Source organism: Protopterus annectens, chromosome 6.part0 (genome assembly GCF_019279795.1).
Source record: "Protopterus annectens isolate FY-2018-M chromosome 6.part0, PAN1.0, whole genome shotgun sequence".
NCBI lineage: Eukaryota > Metazoa > Chordata > Ceratodontiformes > Protopteridae > Protopterus > Protopterus annectens.
The window spans coordinates 234,893,213-234,910,239 of record NC_056737.1 but is presented as its reverse complement, the minus strand read 5'-3'; the positions used below and the strand labels follow the sequence as shown (position 1 = coordinate 234,910,239).

The 17,027-nt window shown below is 38.3% G+C and overlaps 1 protein-coding gene across 2 annotated transcripts in view; it reads right to left on the bottom strand.

Annotated features, from left to right (window-relative positions):
- Nucleotides 1–17,027, bottom strand: part of ACP7 (acid phosphatase 7, tartrate resistant (putative)) — a 1,845,593-nt gene that overhangs the window by 1,127,715 nt on the left and 700,851 nt on the right. For both annotated transcript variants that reach the window (XM_044073975.1, XM_044073976.1), the window contains exon 5: nt 4,001–4,098. In XM_044073975.1, coding sequence (XP_043929910.1) covers nt 4,001–4,098 — 98 coding nt within the window. The remainder of the gene's footprint in view (nt 1–4,000; nt 4,099–17,027) is intronic.

The following is a 17,027-nucleotide window of genomic DNA, read 5'->3' as shown; positions in this document are numbered from 1 at the left end:
ACATGCCAAAAGTTGGATACAATGGTTTTGGATCCATGGATTGAGCAGAAGGACTGCCTGAAATAATTATCAGATCTGAGGCCTTAGAATCTGAAGTTTTTCTCTTTTTAACTGACAAAGACTGATCCAATGATCTACATATTTTATGCAGAGTCTCCGAGGACGATGAAGTCTTCAGAGACTTAGGTGAAGACTGTTTTCTATGTTCCGATGGGGTCTTTGGAGATTTGCTGGGGGGTTGGCCACAGAGGAGGAAGAAGATGGAGGAGGTAACAACCCTTTGAGGTTTAACTTATTCTTCCTATCTGCAATATCCCTTGAGTTAAATGCAGTGCAAATGGTACAGTTTGTGGAAAGATGTGCTGCCCATAAAAAAAAACACTCTCCCTGTGGGCATACAAATTTGGAATTTTGTGCTCACAGGAAGTCCATTTTTTAAAAACTCCAGGCTTCTCAGTCGTATTTCTATAAATAAAAATAAAGAAAGAAAAAATAAAGAAAAGATAGAAAAGGATAAGTTTACAGTAAAGAACTATCAATGATGTTAGGGAAAAATATCCTGATAAACTGGGTAGGAAATGTAAGAGAAAGGTAAAGGAAGAAAAAGTACTAACAATGGTATGTAGGAAATGACCTTACTGAAGTAGAATGGCTAATGATAAGAAAGACCAAAGACTAAAAGCTAAGAGGGAGGAGCTATATCAAAATATTTAAAGATAAAAGTAAATAACTAAATAAGAAATGAGAAAGAGGATTCTAAGAAAAAACATTTATAAAAACACTTGATAAAATTTTGAAAAATGCTCACAACGAGGATCCGCCTCTGTGTGAGATGGCAGAAAATGTGATGTTATGTACTGGGGGGTGCACTAGGGCATTATGGATAGAGGGAAGAGCTCGAGAGTTTGATCTGAAGTTTGTGGAATGCAGCCGAGTCGCATCCGAGGACAGACCCATAACCCATTTGTTGAGGAAAAACGAAAAGGACAACATTAGATTTATTCTTATCAGACATTTAAACCACTTCTTTTTCCTCACTAGAAAAACTACTCATCCCATTTGAATGTCCTTCTTATTATCAGAAAAGAGGTGGGAGTTATTTGCAATTTATTGTAACAGGCAAATCTTGTCCTCAAACAATCATGCAGCTAGTGCAACTATGTCAGAGTCCTCTATAATCCAGCCATGCCGCAAGCTGTGTTCACTTATTACTATCAGGATTAGCAAGGCCCCTAATGCTAACCCTTGCACAGACAACTATAATCTAAGACATCAGAGCCTTATGAAACTGCTCACTAGTTCAGTAATTTTCTTACATAAAGGTAGTTCTCTACCCAATTTAGCCAACTGGCTTGTGGTTGCGTTAAAAGAGATTTCTAGATCTCCTTTATTTTGATTTCAGTATTTCTTACAAAAGACTACAAGCAAAGCAGATTCTCAGACAAGAATGAACCAAAATAACAGTATAAGACGAACAACAAATTGACATTGATAAGCATCTTTGTCTAACCTCATAAAGATTTCATCACATTCCCGGAATAGCAGATCTTAAGTCTAGAAAACACACAAAATTCACTCAAGAATGTTAAAAAAGTCAAGTCTTTAATAGGTTTATAGCTCAGTAGCAGCATTTGAAAATAAAAAACTAATACTCATTGGCAAATAAAGCTGACAGTTATGAAACACTGCATGGTTGAGGGGACCTCTTCTAATCAACTATCTGTCCTTTCCCAAACAGATGGAAACAAGGTTTTAAAAATACTTTTTATGTGTTCACCACAAACTGAATTCTAACATTTTGATTTAGTTAATTTTGCATCATCAATCTTTCAGCAGATAACAAAATTACAAGTTGTTCTTTGTAAAGTGAGAAGAAATTTTGTTAAGTCTCATTTGATTCTTGCGATGGAAAAATACCAAGTTGACTAAAAGTGAGGCTTAAAACCTCAAACATAGATCTTATACAAATAATAAAAAATGCACAATTTTAAATTCACAGTTAATCAAAAAATACACATCTTTAGACACTGTTGGTAATGAGTAAAAATAATTACACAAGACATCCCAGAAAGTTACAGAAGTCCATTTTGGGTGGCTATCTGGAATGGAGGCATAGGCAACCTGTGAAGCCACCCAGCCACACTGGTGTCAGTTTTAAGCATTCTAACTTTCTCTGCTCCACTGTAGTCCTCCCAATCCAGGAATACATAAACAAAAAAAAAACATTTTAGGCAACTGTCTTTTCATCTTTGTCTTTTCGTAACAGAAATACACAAGCATAATCCTAAATCCTACCAACTATAGTAAAAGGTGTTTACATACTTTCTTCTTACTCCTTATAAGACCTCAGTCAGGATAAATACTACTGCCATTTGTGCTAAATTATGCACACTTAATGCACCTTTGCTTTAGACCTGAGCGAGGGCATTTACTACTACACATCAATTACAAGACTTTCCTACCAAAGAAGAATGGCATCTACCAGCAAATAACTACATAATTGGATTTATGTCAGCAAGACATTTTATATTTCATTTGATTTTTTTTCATCTGTTTGTACTTGTATGTTCTTCCTCATTTTCCAGGAGACTATAAGTAGGTTTTCCCCTACATTCCACAGCATTCATAAGGCATTATCTCAGGGTCATGAACTATGTCTACCATTAAAAATATGTGAACACAAGGACATTCAGCATAATATTTAGGATTTTTTTTGGAAATGGAGAACAGTAAAACACAATTTTGGACATTATTTTGTGCAAATTTTCTTCAAGTTTATTAGTTAAAGTAAGCATCTATTTTCCTAATATTATTTTATAATCCTCCTCTGTATAAATTGCAGAACTGTTTGATTTTATGATTTTATCTGATATTCAGTGGCTCTGATCCTCGGTAACAATAATTTAAAAAAGCAATAACTACTCACAAAATTATTCAAAACTGGTCTTGGTGACAGAAAAGCTAATGCAAAATACTAAACAATCATGAGATATAATAAGAATACTTCAGTTATAATCTTCCAAGGCTGTATTTTCAGGTGTCAGTATTACTGTTTTGCATCTGTAAATTTTTTATACATATGCATTTTTTCTGTTCCATCCACAGGTGGCCAAGTCCATATAATTATCTTACAAAATGCAACCATACCACAGTGAGAGATGTGCTGGGGCACATGATGCCATGGACAGGTTGGAACATGATGTCTTTCTAAGCAAGTATGTGACACAGACAAGTTGACACATGAAGCAAATGCTCAGTATGTTATCATATGTGAGTCGGTGCATAATGTCAAATTAACTACAAGATGATTACTTTTTTGGGGGGTACATTTTATCCCCAACCTCTCCAAAATCCTCTGGTGATAATTCATAATGGGGCTATAATGGGTGACCATTCTCTAGATGGTTTCTTTCTCTAACAAAAGAAAGAAAAGAAGGCTTATGACAACCAAGCTTACTCTGTTCTGTAACAAGAGGGAAGGATTGGGTATATTGCTTTTTCACACTATGGCTGGTTGTTGTTCGGTTTTGTCTTAACCCCCAACAAGCCAGATGATGTTACCAAGTGGGCATGTGAATGGAATTGTGAGGTAGCTGTCTTGATTTCCATGATAATGTGACCCTCTGCAGGTCTTCTCATCTTGTCAAATGATGACATGTCTGTGTCACACAACCAACTGCACCAGGCCTTATTTCCATCATTTCAAAGACATGTTGCCTGACTCATGGGAAGACAAATGAGCACAACTTCAGGCACTCCAACTTAACCTGCAGGACACCAAGCAGAACCTTGGGTCCTATTCATAAACATTATTCACAGATTCACCAGTCATTAAGCTAATACATTATAACACCAAGGAGTTAAAATGTATTAGAGAAAGATCGTAAAACAGATGCATTCCCTGGAGTTCTTACCGTACACAGAGCTTACAGAACCAGCGATACAAGTTGCTTTTCAGCCTTCAGTATGCTTAAAAACATTTCATAAGGTGAGTACTTACTATGCTTGCTCATGGTTTCCTGGACAGGTCATGTATGGAACATAAGCAGCAATTGATTCAATCTGTCTCATGAATTCATCACCAATTCTTGCATTGTCCTAAAAGCACAACAAAACAAATTGTAAAATTGTGACCACAAAAAAAGAAAAATCTGATCTATATTCCTGCTGTAGCTTAACCCTGATCCTATTTTTTTAAAGAAATTAAATATATACAAGAAATGCAGACACAAAAATGCGTTTCACAAAACACTTCTAGATGTACAGGAGATGAAATGGTTGTGCTGCAGTAGCGTTGTTGCCTCACAGTAAGATGTTGTCCTGTTCGATTCTCAGCTAGAGCGTCTTCTGTGTGGAGACATGCGTGAATGGGCGTACCTTCGTTGAAGGTTGTGCTTCAGAGCTGGCAACTCAGTACATAAAAATCTACTGCCAATCATTAGTGGACCGGAGTTCCGCTGTGGCGACCCCTAACCGGGAAAAACCGAAAGACACAACAACATTTTCCTAAAAATACAGACATACCTTCAACTGTCTGAATTTCTGCAGAATGTCCAGAGTTTTGCCTCATATTCCTTTTCCTTATAACATTTGTAGTTTTCTGAAAAGTCATTGAGGAATGAAGTCACTAAATAATGACATGCATTTGAATTTCAGATTTCATATCCTTCAGAAATTAATGATAGTGCAAAACCTATTATTCTAGTAACTTTCAAAGTTCATAAGAGCAATATGCAAGATGTATTCCTGATTTTGGACCTTTGCCCCCCCCCATTATTTTTAGCTTTCTCCATATTTCCTGCAATTAGAGGTACACAGGTATAACTGCATACACAAACTAAAGTCATCCAAGTGTACTTTCTGTTCTTCCTGTCAATCTGACAGCAAGTAGTTAAGGTGAAAGGTGAATGTTAGGGAAGATAACATATGAAGGTAGGAAGTACTAAGTGAGTAGGACTGGGAGGAAAAGTTGAGTTACGCATGCTATAACAAGATAAGAAATGAAGAATCCACTGAACTAGCACAAGTAATTCACTTTCATTCAGGTAGCAATAGCAAGGCTGTATTACAAGACTATAAGGGAAAGGTGACTACTCCTCCGAAGAAAGGAGGAGGCTGCCGCAGTATCCTAAGCTGTATGGGTTATATCTTAGGACATAAAAGCTAGACAGCTTCCAAAGCCTAACAGTACCATTCATGCACTCAGATCTTTGAAAACTTGAGCTTACAGAGAAGTAACTCAGTGGTCTGAGTGCCAAGCCCTTCTGAGCTTTCATGCCAGATGAACAAGGGAAGCCAGAGCCCTGAAAAAGGTCAAAAATAAGTGTCCTCACCCTGGCAAACAGATCATAAAGTTTTGGAAGAAATGGATGGGGGGATGGCTATTGCAGTAGTGATCTACTCAAACATCACTCTTATGGTAGGTCTCCTTACACAACTATAATATAGTCATCATTAGATCATTGCTGCAGTAGCCTAATCTATGTGGGTAGAATACCACAGTTAAGAAAGTTTAGGAGAAGGACGGATGAGAGTCCGGGACAACTTGGATAGTGGCCCTAGCAAATCCTCCTCTTCACATGGGAAAGGAGTCTAGTTTCTAGTGATTTGTGAAACTAACTACAGACGACTAATTTGTTTTGTCTGGAGTACTTCTACATTCCACCAATTTCCAAAAAGTCACAAAAGAACCCAAGGCCATAGCAGAATGTAACCTAACCCTGCCTGGAATTGACTTGTTATGCTGGGACTAACAGAAGGAACTAGCAAGGGACAACCATTTAGAAATTGTCTGTTTTTATACATTCATAAGAAATAAATAATTGATCAGAAAGGTTAGAAAGGCATACAGGAACATTCCTTCCATGGAAATGAGAATGTATCTGTTTTCAAGGCTTGCTTACAAGGAGTCCTGGAGAAGAATTTTTCTAGTTGTTTGTTGTGAATGGATGCATACAGCTCTGTCCCAGGTGTCCCCCACAGCTGGAGCAAATCTTAGAAGCCCCCCCCCCCCCATTCACTTTCCATTCATGAGGTCTTTCCTTGTCCTGCTCAGCATGTTTGCCACAAGGATTTGTTCTGTTAGAATGTAAGAAGTTGGAAGAGTTAGACTGTGCTGAATTATTATATTCCAGGCTATCATGGCTAATCTGCACAGATGATAAGATCTGGAACCTCCCTGTTTGTTTATGGACCACACCATTGTGGTATTATCTGTGACCACTTGTAGAGGTGATTGACAGAGTTAAGAACATTTATTATTGCCAACATATATTTGATGTTTATATGTTCTGGTCTTTTTTTTTTTTATTCCATAGACCCTGCAGTTTTATCCCAAAGACACACCCCAAGTAAAGTATGAAACATATTTTGTTGCAGACTACAGTGGAGCTAGAAAGAGGAATTGGAGACCAGGATCCAGATAAAACTGGTCTCGCCATCAAAGCTGTTCCTTTTTTACAAATCTCAAAACTGGAATTTGAAAAGTCAGGGGATGGTGATGTTGGGACCATACAGATTGTATATATCATAGAATCTTGAATCTTATGTGGAGTCTGGCTAGAGGAATCATTAGTATCAAAAATGCCACAGATCATAAAATCCTGAGAAATTCTCTTGCTGAAGTCTTTGCCTGAATAGAAAAATTCAAGACCAGATGGAGGTCTACTTTTCTGTGGGAGAAAAGCTTTTTTGCTTAGATGTAGCCAGGAAATGGCCCAGGGACACTATTCTGTGGGCTTGGAATTGAACTCAATTTTTGAATACTCCCCCGGTTAAACACACTGTGAAGATCTCTCATTCAAGTGAGAGATTTCCAACACTTTGAAAAAGAGTCTCAAAAAAATTGCTCAGTTATGAAAAATGAGAGCACCTTGCAGTCTGCAACAGGGTATGAATAGAACTAGAAATTTTATAAACACCCTTGGAGCAGTGGATAACCTACAGGGTAAAGCAGAGAACTGAAAGTGTAATATAATCCAAACACACAAAATCTTAAGAAACACTTGAAATCTTTTGCTACTGGAATGTGTTGATATGCATCCTTTAAATCTTGAGTTACCAAAAAAATTAAAGGAGAATAAGAGGTTAACAGGTTGTGAACATACTGGTTGAGAAAGAAAAGATCCAAGACTGGCCAACATGAAGCTTTCTTCTTTGGCACCAGAACGTTTTTGAATAAATTAATTTCCGTGATAGAGAGAGAGAAACGGGTTCCATTGCCCCTTGAGCCAGTAGATGTTGAAAAGCAGAGAGAAAAAAATAAGTGTGATCTAGTGGATAAGAAGGCATCCCCTGAAAAGCAGGTAGGGAATTCCCACTGCCATCTGTGCCCCTGATGGACAGCTCTCAGCTCCCATTTCTCTGAGATTATCTGTTGCCAAACAGAGAAATGGAGAATCAAATTTGGGGGAAGAATTAAAGGGTTGTGTGTGGGGGAGTACATTTTGTACTTAGTCATTCCAACTTGTCGGATCATCCTGGTATATGGGTATCTCGCCCCTTTATTTTACTGCCACCTTGCCATTGGTTCTTGAATGTCTGCTTGCTTGAAGCTTGCTAAGACTGCTTAGTTTGCTTTTTATAAAAGGATCCTGAGTTGGGGATGAAATCTTTAACAAACTTGGAGAAGGAAGGCTGAAAAATCTGAGTCTCCCCTTGAATCAGTTTTTCTCTCTTGTCACATTTTTTTCAGAACATCAGATGCAGCAGATGATCCAAATACAACCTCCCTATCGAGGAGAGAATTCAAAATTTCAGCTTTTACATCTTCAGGCAAATTTTCCCATATGAAGGAAAAGATGTGTTAATTCATTTGTTGGATTCATGCATTAATTTATTTACTGGCTTAATTAAATGAATGGAATAGATAAAAGAAGATAAAAGCCATGGGAGACTTGAATCTATTCTGAGCTCAGCTACAGAAAGGGGGAAAGAGTTCACTAAATTCTTGGACCATGAGGTATTTAGCTAAGTGGTGCAGAAATGCACTGGAAAAATAAGAATTCTTGATATGGTCCTAACAAAAGTGGAGGGAATCATGGATGATCAGGTGTAGCTGCCATTAGACAACAGTCATAGTACCAATGTGTGGTTTTGACTGAAGGAAAGGTGTGAGAGAAAGATTAACTACACAGAGACAATGGTGTTTTTAGGTAAATGAATTGTAAAGAAAATGGAAATGGGGAGAGGTCAGTAAACTGGTGTCACTATTGGGAGATCCGATGTACATTTACATGGGATGAAATGATCAATAGAACCTTCTATTTTGACTTGGATGGCATGCACCTTTCACCTCTCAGTTTTCACATACTGGCTACCACTTTTTGCTAAACCCATAGTGCCTTTTTACACAGAGCTCACCTGATGGATATCCCAATATAGCAAATTCCCATACAGATAATATGAAGGGAGTACAGATGAATACCAGCAGCCTAGACAACAAAATTTCTCAAACTGAGGCCTTTCCTACCCATGAAGACATCAGCATTTGTATTATTATAGAAACCTGGTTCCAGTGCAGTGAGAACATCCCCTCTATGTCAGGCTACAATGCACATCATGCCTTCAGATCCAACTGCAACTTTGAAGGCATATCTGTATCTGTTCATAACCCCATTACTTTTCATCAGGTTTTGCATGATATAAATATGAAACTGGCTTAAGTCTTAGTTACAATCAATAAAATTAATTTAAAAGTAACAGCCTCTGTGGGCACAGTCTTCCCTGCTCTTCTCAGACTACTCCACCTTTTCAGCACAAGATTTCCACAAACACTTTAGTGACTTCCCTCACTATACAGGAACCCCCATCCCCCACCCAGTTACCCACCCCTTCTTCCCTCCTGAATATTTGTTTCCCTTCCATTTCAGGTGGATATCACCCAAAGATGCCACTATTAGACAAATTCAATTTGATGGACCCCAGGTAATGACAGGCTCCATCCTTGGTTCATTTATCACTGTTGACACGTCATTGCCAAACACTACAACCCATTATTAATCTCTGTCTTGCCATCAACACAATGCCAGATATCTGGAAAACTGCCATGCCACTTCCCAAACAAAAACACCCCACACTCCCTTCTCGCTATCACCTCATTTCCATCCTTCCAACTTTATACATCTCCCTAGAAAAACTGACTGCCTCCAACTTACAAACTATTTTACTAAATATCACCTTCTCTCACACAAACAGCATGGATTTTGGTCAGGAAGGAGCACTGTCACAGCCATATGGTCACTAACCAATGGCATTCTTATGTCAATAACATAATAATGACAAAGACATACTATCTACAAACATTTTCATAGAACTCAATTGAGCTTTTGACTTAGTTAACCACTACAGCGTCTTACTCCATTTGACCAAACTAGGCATTAGCTCAAATGCCATCCCCTGCTTCCAACATTATCTGTTAAACTGGCATTTCACAGTAAACCATGACTTCATCACCATCCATCTTCATAAAGGGATACCGCAAGGTTCTGTTCTCAATCCCTACTATTCTCTGCCCTCATCAACAAACTCCCAGTGGACTTTCCCTGCCGTCCTCTTCTATTATACATTGAAGATAGGGTTCTCTATTGCTCTAACCACTCAGTAACTAAATTATAGCAGGACCTACAATCTGACTACCAAAAGCATAGTGAACAAATTGACAGCAAAAACCTCATACCAAATGCATCAACAACAAATAATGCCATTTTGCACAAAACAGAAGCTCAGCAAATCCCCTAAGGCTACAACCATCTATAATCACAAAACCTGTCCCTTACAGCAGGTCTCTGGTTATATCCCCCTCTCTCAGTTTCATCATGCAGCTAGAAAATATAAATAAAACATTATTGTTATGGACATAAAAATACCACCTTTTTTCTCACACTTATGCAAACCTGCAATGGGGAAAGGAATCTTCCTCCCTCAACTCAAATACAGTCTCCCTCTTGTCTCAGCAACAGTTGCTAAAACCTTCACTACCATTCAAACACCCGAAAACAAAATATACTGTATAACGCTAGAAAAAAACAAACTGGCTGTCACTTAAGTAAAGAGCTGACCTGCTCTTAGGCTCACAACACTTCAGACTCATACATGAAAATTCTCTACTTCCTTTAACCTCAAAACTATTAAAACAAGCCTTCACATACAACCTCAGAAACCTCAATCACACTGAGACTACATCACATCTTACCTCAGGTTCTACGCACAGCTAAAATCTCATGTACTTAATCAAGTAAAATCTGTCTGCTACCAGATAGGTCGCACAATATAAAACAACCAGTATCTCTCTTCTATAGTACCTCTTACATTAATATCCACTGCTTTTGCTTTCTCCTACCTCAGGTGTTTATATAATAGTCCTAAGAAATGTTGTTTCTGGCAATGTAAATATAAAGTTAGTTTTGTACACACTATATAGTAATATCTTAATATGTTTATCACTCTTTTTATTTGTTAATGTAGTTTTATATTTAAATAGCTGTCACTTCATTTGTGAATGTACTTTTTTCATAACTTGTAAAAGTGGTCATTTAACTGATCTTTAGCTGAGACTGAAATTGCTCAGAATCAGTCAGTGCTCTACCCAGGTAAAAACATTCAAAGTAAAATAAAATAAAATGAAAAAGTACATTATCACATTGGAGCCAGTTATATTACCCCATCTTTGACCACTTCAGAGCATCTAGGATGCCTTAACCCAAAAGGTTAATCGTCAAATCAAATACCTTTCTTTTGGGTGACTTCAACTATCTACCCATAAACTGGCAAATGTACTCAACAAACCTGTAGCCTAACTAGGACAGGGCAAAGGGAGCAACTGCCCCATGTACAAAGTGTTATAGATCATGATCGGCTATGATCGTATCCATCATCCCAATTCCTGATCGTTCTTTAGTGCAATACTGGCTTTTAAAAGCCAGTATTGCATTTGCAGTCAGGCCTGACAACTGTAGTGTTCTGTGTGTGGTCTAAACTGCAGCAACTGTTTACTACATTGTAGCAAGCAGTATGCTACAATATGAGATTTTTTATTTCTATTTTTTTTTTTATCAGACAAAAGAATGAATCACTCAGAACATGCCAATGGTAAAAATATGTTCAAACAGCAAACGAAGATACCACAAAGGCACAACACAGCAGAACATCAAAATACTTTAATAAACAAATAATAAAATGACGGTAAGCGCTTTCACAACTGATGTGCTTCCTCAGACCATAAAACATAAACTAAAGACTCCCACTTATGTAATGCTATCAATCAAGCAAACAACAAATTAACAAATTATTAGTCTCAGCATAAAATCCAATTATTTAGTGGTGGAGACATCTAGTTCTGCATTTTTGTTACATTAATATAGTATATAATGAAACCAATGGGAGTGAGACTATATTCTGCGTGAAATGCTGTGATAAGAGAGGGAAGGAGACTAGTGATTATCTGAACTCAAAAAAGAAATCCGCTGCTAAGGCCAGAGGTGTAATTAGGATTTAGCAAGTGAAATATTTCACTGGATAGGAAACTGGCTATCTAACATAAACTACACTATTAAGACCAAGAGTATTTGCTCATAAACTTACCATTACGAAAATAAAAGGCAGACTATGAATTTAGGGTTGCAGGTAATTCAATAGACAAACATAAAGCCTTCTTCGGACACATTAGGAGGCTTAGATGTAACCAGCAGTGTGCAGCAGGGTTCGGTCCTAAGTCTTTTCCTCTTTGTTATGTACATATCCGACATGAACGGTGATATAAAGTGATTTAGACTAACCAAGTCTGCTGACAACTGCAAACTAGGTGCAGTTATAAAATCCTATACTGATACTCAACCTCTCTAGGAAGGCCTGAACTAAACAAATTTCTGGTGTTTTAATCTTGGGCTTATCTTCAATGCCAAGACATGTAGCATAGTTTTCTCTAGTAAATTTAGCATCACAACTGCTTACCATATAGACACAGTTCCACTTAAATTTCACAGTTATCAGGACCTTAGTCCTTAGGATGTTATAGCAGATTCTCCTTTAACCAGCATGTCTCTTTGGTGGTTACAAAATCTTTCTACCTTACACAATGTATGCTTCATCGTAGCTCCTCAAGGTCCAAATAATTTACAGTCCAACTTTTACCTCCTTGTTAGGCCCAGCAGTGAATATAATTCTGCATTCAGCATGCATCTCACTAAGCACCTAAACCAGCTTAATATACTTCAATGTTTCCTTGCCAAAAAGATCTCAGGTTTCAGTATGCTTAGTTACTCTGACAGAATAAACCTCTATCCCTCTACACCTCCCTCAGTGTTGCACAGGATCCTTCCATGCTATGAATGTCCCAGCACTATTTGAACTTCTTCACCAAATCAGAAATAGCGGTAAAGCAAACACCTGCAATGTAAACTTAAACCTACACTACCACATCAATAACAAATACATCTCAATGCGTACCTAACTCAGCATATGCCCTGTTTCTGAACTAGGCTGCCTTACATATCAACTGAGTATTTCCCTAACAACAGGTAAAACCAGTCTGTAAGAATTTATGAACTTATAAGCAAGCAGAAGGGTGACAAAAGAGGTAACGATAGCAAAAACACAAGTTGAAAAAAAATCAGTGCAGAGGGGGATCCGTCGTCAGCTATATATTAGAAAGAAGAAAGGAAAGGGACAGACCTGATGAAGGTGAACAAAAAAGCAGGGACATGATTTCAGTCTTTATAAATGAAAGCAAATGGAGGGTGCCATGCTGGAAGGAAGGTGCATGAAACAGCAGAGGACATACAGCAAGATAGGAAGTTGTGAGGGAATATACTTCTCTAAGGCAGAATAAATGACACAGACTAGCTGGGCTGCTTCCAAGGTTCCTCAAGAATCTGGTCAGTGCACTCCAGATCTCCAACACAGGTTTTTCAACAGATCTCACTGGCTACTGCAGAAATGCCTAGAACTCAGAGACAACAAATGTCATACCCTTGTACAAGTAAAGCATACAAAATCTAGGGAAATGCAGGCCTGCTGGCTTAAAAATGGTAGCAGGAAATGTTATGGACAGAATCTTGAAACCAAATGATATACCTCCTTGAGAAAACATTATGAAGTCCTTATTAGGCCCTGCAGTGAAGAAGAAGCTATAAGACAATCCTGGTCCAGTTTTGTGACTAGATTAAAGGAAGAGTTGACAGAAGGATTATGGTAGATGTTATCTATCTTTGACTTCATCAAGGCTTTTGCCTCTTTTTCACATTCGTGACTGGTAGGAAAACTGGATGGATTTGGCATAGGATCATCACTTAGAGAAGTGGAGTGGAGTGTTGCATGTCTGAATGGTAGGACACAGAGGATTGTGATTAAAGGGATAAAGTCATAAGTATAGAAAATGAGTAGTTGGAGTACCACAGGAATCTATCCTAGGTCCAGTACTCATAACTTTGTTCAATTCAGACATATCAAAGGGAAAACAGAAAAAAATCAACCTTTTTGCTTCTGGTATAAAATTCAATACAACAGTGTAAAATAGGAGAAAAGCACAAAGGATTTGGAAAGGCAAACAAAGTGAACTAACACACTGCAGATTCTTCTACAGTTTAACTCAACCCTTAGGTTACTTCTCTCCCTACAATATGGTTCCAGTATTGTATAGGTACCAGAAACATAACCGTAATTTATAAAACTTTCATTTCCTTGCATGGAATCAATGGAAGGGAAACCCACCCACCTTTTTTTAAGCTTAACTTCTCACATACTTTACAAAGGAATTTGTCTCCACCTGCATGGGATACCACAGACACAGAGAAATCTGAAGCTGACACTGTCAGGTACTGCTGACAATCTTATACGGGCAATTAGTCATGCTGATGTGAGCAGCACTGCAGCTGCTATAAAAAAACAGAGAGATGTGAAACTGTTTTTCACTGTCTTTACTGCAGACTGAAGAGAACTTGCACTGATTCACAGCTGTTTCCAATGTAGCCATGCCTTTCATAGTGAAACAGACCAATTAGATTAGTCAAGGGTTCTTAGGCAGTTGTCAACTCTTCTGATAAATTTACATAAGCAGCATCACAGTTTTGAAATGCTAAGTTTTAAATGTTGGTTGTCTATACTACTTTATATATTAAGGTGACTTAAATGTGGTATCAATAAGTCTGTCACATTTAGACAATAGTCAGAATTTTTTTTCTTGCAATTCTTATAAAGTGTCAACACATTTATCATTTTCACAAACCCACCACCACCACTACAGGACAGAAATGCCCAAATCAGGACTGCTCTGCAGGAAGTGAGTCAGGTGGCTTGCCCTATTAACTAGGTACACTGAGAATGTTTATAAGAATGTCTTTAAAGCTTTCTTGTGACAACTTTCCAGGGAAAGATGCACATCTGGTACACAGATCCATGGAAAGAGATGTCTTCCACTGACTTTTGAGTCAGTTCTTGCACAGGCAGAGTGCATAAGCATTTTCTAATCTACAAAGTAAATGTAACAATTGATGGCAAACATGATATACAGCTGAATTTACTTTAGCATGCATGTTATGAGCCCTTTCATTAAAAACATTAAGAAAAGGAAATCAGAAATATATAAATATTTGTCTGTGTGTGTGTGTGTGTGTGTGTGTGTGTGTGTGTGTGTGTGTGTGTGTGTGTGTGTGTGTATATATATATATATATATATATATATATATATACATATATATATATAAAGTACATGGGTACAGCACACATCTTACATGCATGTACAGAAATATATGTGTGCGTATAATGGAGGAATAGATTATATGCATGTCCACATAGGGAAGGATAACAAGTACACACACAGCAAAGTACAATTTCCCTTAAGAGCACACAGAGATCACAGTCAGTCTGGGGCTGGTTTCTCCCTTTCTCTCTATATCCCCAGTAAGACTCCCCAGTGGCACAGCTATAGGGTGCAAATCTCAGCCTAGTGGTCAAGCTAAAACCTCCAGCACCCTCTCTGTCCAACCAGTGCTTTGTGTCCCTGCCCAAGTAGCTGACACACACACACACACACACACACACACACACACACACACACACACACACACACACACACACACACACACTCTCTTTAAGATATGAGTTGCATACAAACACACAGACACTCCTGGGGAAGGCTGGCACAGGTTCTCCAGCTATGCCCCTTCCTGCCAGTCTATATAGTACCAGCTGCAACCAACCACTAATATCAGCTACTAAAAAGGCCCTTTCCAAAGGGTGTCCAATTATTACTGTGCAATATTATTATCCAAACAGTAAGTGTGACCCAGGGCTAAAGCTATTGGAGTGGCTTGGACAGTATCACTATATACATGCAATGTACACTAAAGCTTAAATTATCTCTACACAAAACAGCCACAGTTGAAAGGTTTAAAAAATATTTAATAATAAATAATAAAAAAAAACACAAGACAATACTTCTTACTACACAGTGCTAGTCAAGTGTTTAGAGATCACAGGATAATGCTTAAAATAATACAGTAGAATAGTTCTGACATCAATACAGAAAATAGCTAGACTGTGTGTGTGTCTTTCGGCTTTTCCTGGTTAGGGGTCGCCACAGCGGAACTCCGGTCCGCTAATGATCGGCAGCTGATTTTTATGTACCGAGTTGCCAGCTCTGATGCACAACCTTCAACAAAGGTACGCCCATTCACGCATGTCTCCACGCAGAAGATGCTCTAGCTGAGAATCGAACCGGACAGCGTCTTACTTTGAGGTGAAAACACTACCGCAGTACCGCCACCGCAATAGACTAAACTTACTATTTTCTATCTATATCTAAGAGCAATCACAGTTCTAAATAAAGTTACATATAGAGAAAATTAGAGTACTGGTGAGTTGTTGTCAGCTTTAGACAAAATACCAAATGCTCTTTCTCTGTCTCTGAGAAAGTTCTTTAAATTGATAATACATCCTGCTGACTCATTTTAGATTGCATCATTTTTAACAATTCTCTGGATTCTCAGGCTAAAAGAAACTCTATATTTACATTTCTTAGTAAGCTTGCACCTGGTCAGGAAAAGTACAGTTGTGTACACTTACCATAAATGTAGATGTTCGAGTGTATTCACTGTTACAGTCATTACATTTGGGTTATCCTCCTGGCAGGTTGCCCTAAGTCGGCCTAAATTCCAAAGTCTTGGATCCTGCGTCAGTTGCTGTCACCTCTTCCTTGACGTCAGGTCGTCAGGGGTATAAAAGATGCAGCCGACGCCATTTTATTCAGTTTTTCTTGCCCAAGATGTCAGGTGCCCCCAAAAGGGTAGGCTAAAATTATGTTAATAAAACATACATGCACCAAAAATAAGCTTTACCTTCCTCTATAAGCAAATACACCACCTAGGTTGTATAGATTAGAGAAGTAAAGATAAGTTCCAGCAAAAATAAGGGGGATGGTGGGTGGGTAACCTGGACTGCAACAGTGAATACAATCGAACATCTACATTTATGGTAAGTGTACACAACTGTACTATGTTCTTCGTGTTTCACTGTTGCAGTCATTACATTTGGGTTGAGGCCCAAAGCTATGGTTGGGGGGCTGGAGCTAAACAGCATTAGGAGTGGCTAAGAGGCCCTGCAGAACTGCAGTGGCAAAGCCTGCCCTGGATTTAGAGTAAAGAGGCAGATTGTAATGCTTTGTAAAGGTATGCACTGAACTTCAAGTAGCAGCCTCTAAAATGTCTTTGGTTGGTACTCCCCTGAGAAAGGCTGCAGAAGTGGCTGCAGCTCTGGTTGAATGTGGCCTAATGCCCTTAGGCACTGGTTTGCCATGCTGTGAGTAGCAGAAATGAATGCAGTGACCTATCCACTTTGAAATAGTCTGCTTGGAGATAGCCTTTCCTTGTGATCCTGTGGCGTATGCCACTAGTAATTGTTCTGTCTTTCTGAAAACTTTAGTTTTGTCCAAGTAGAATCTAAGTTGTCTGTGTATGTCCAAAGAATGCAGAAATTTCTCCCCCTTGTTCTGTGGATTTGGATAAAAAGTTGGCAAATGAATTGTTTGGTTAAGG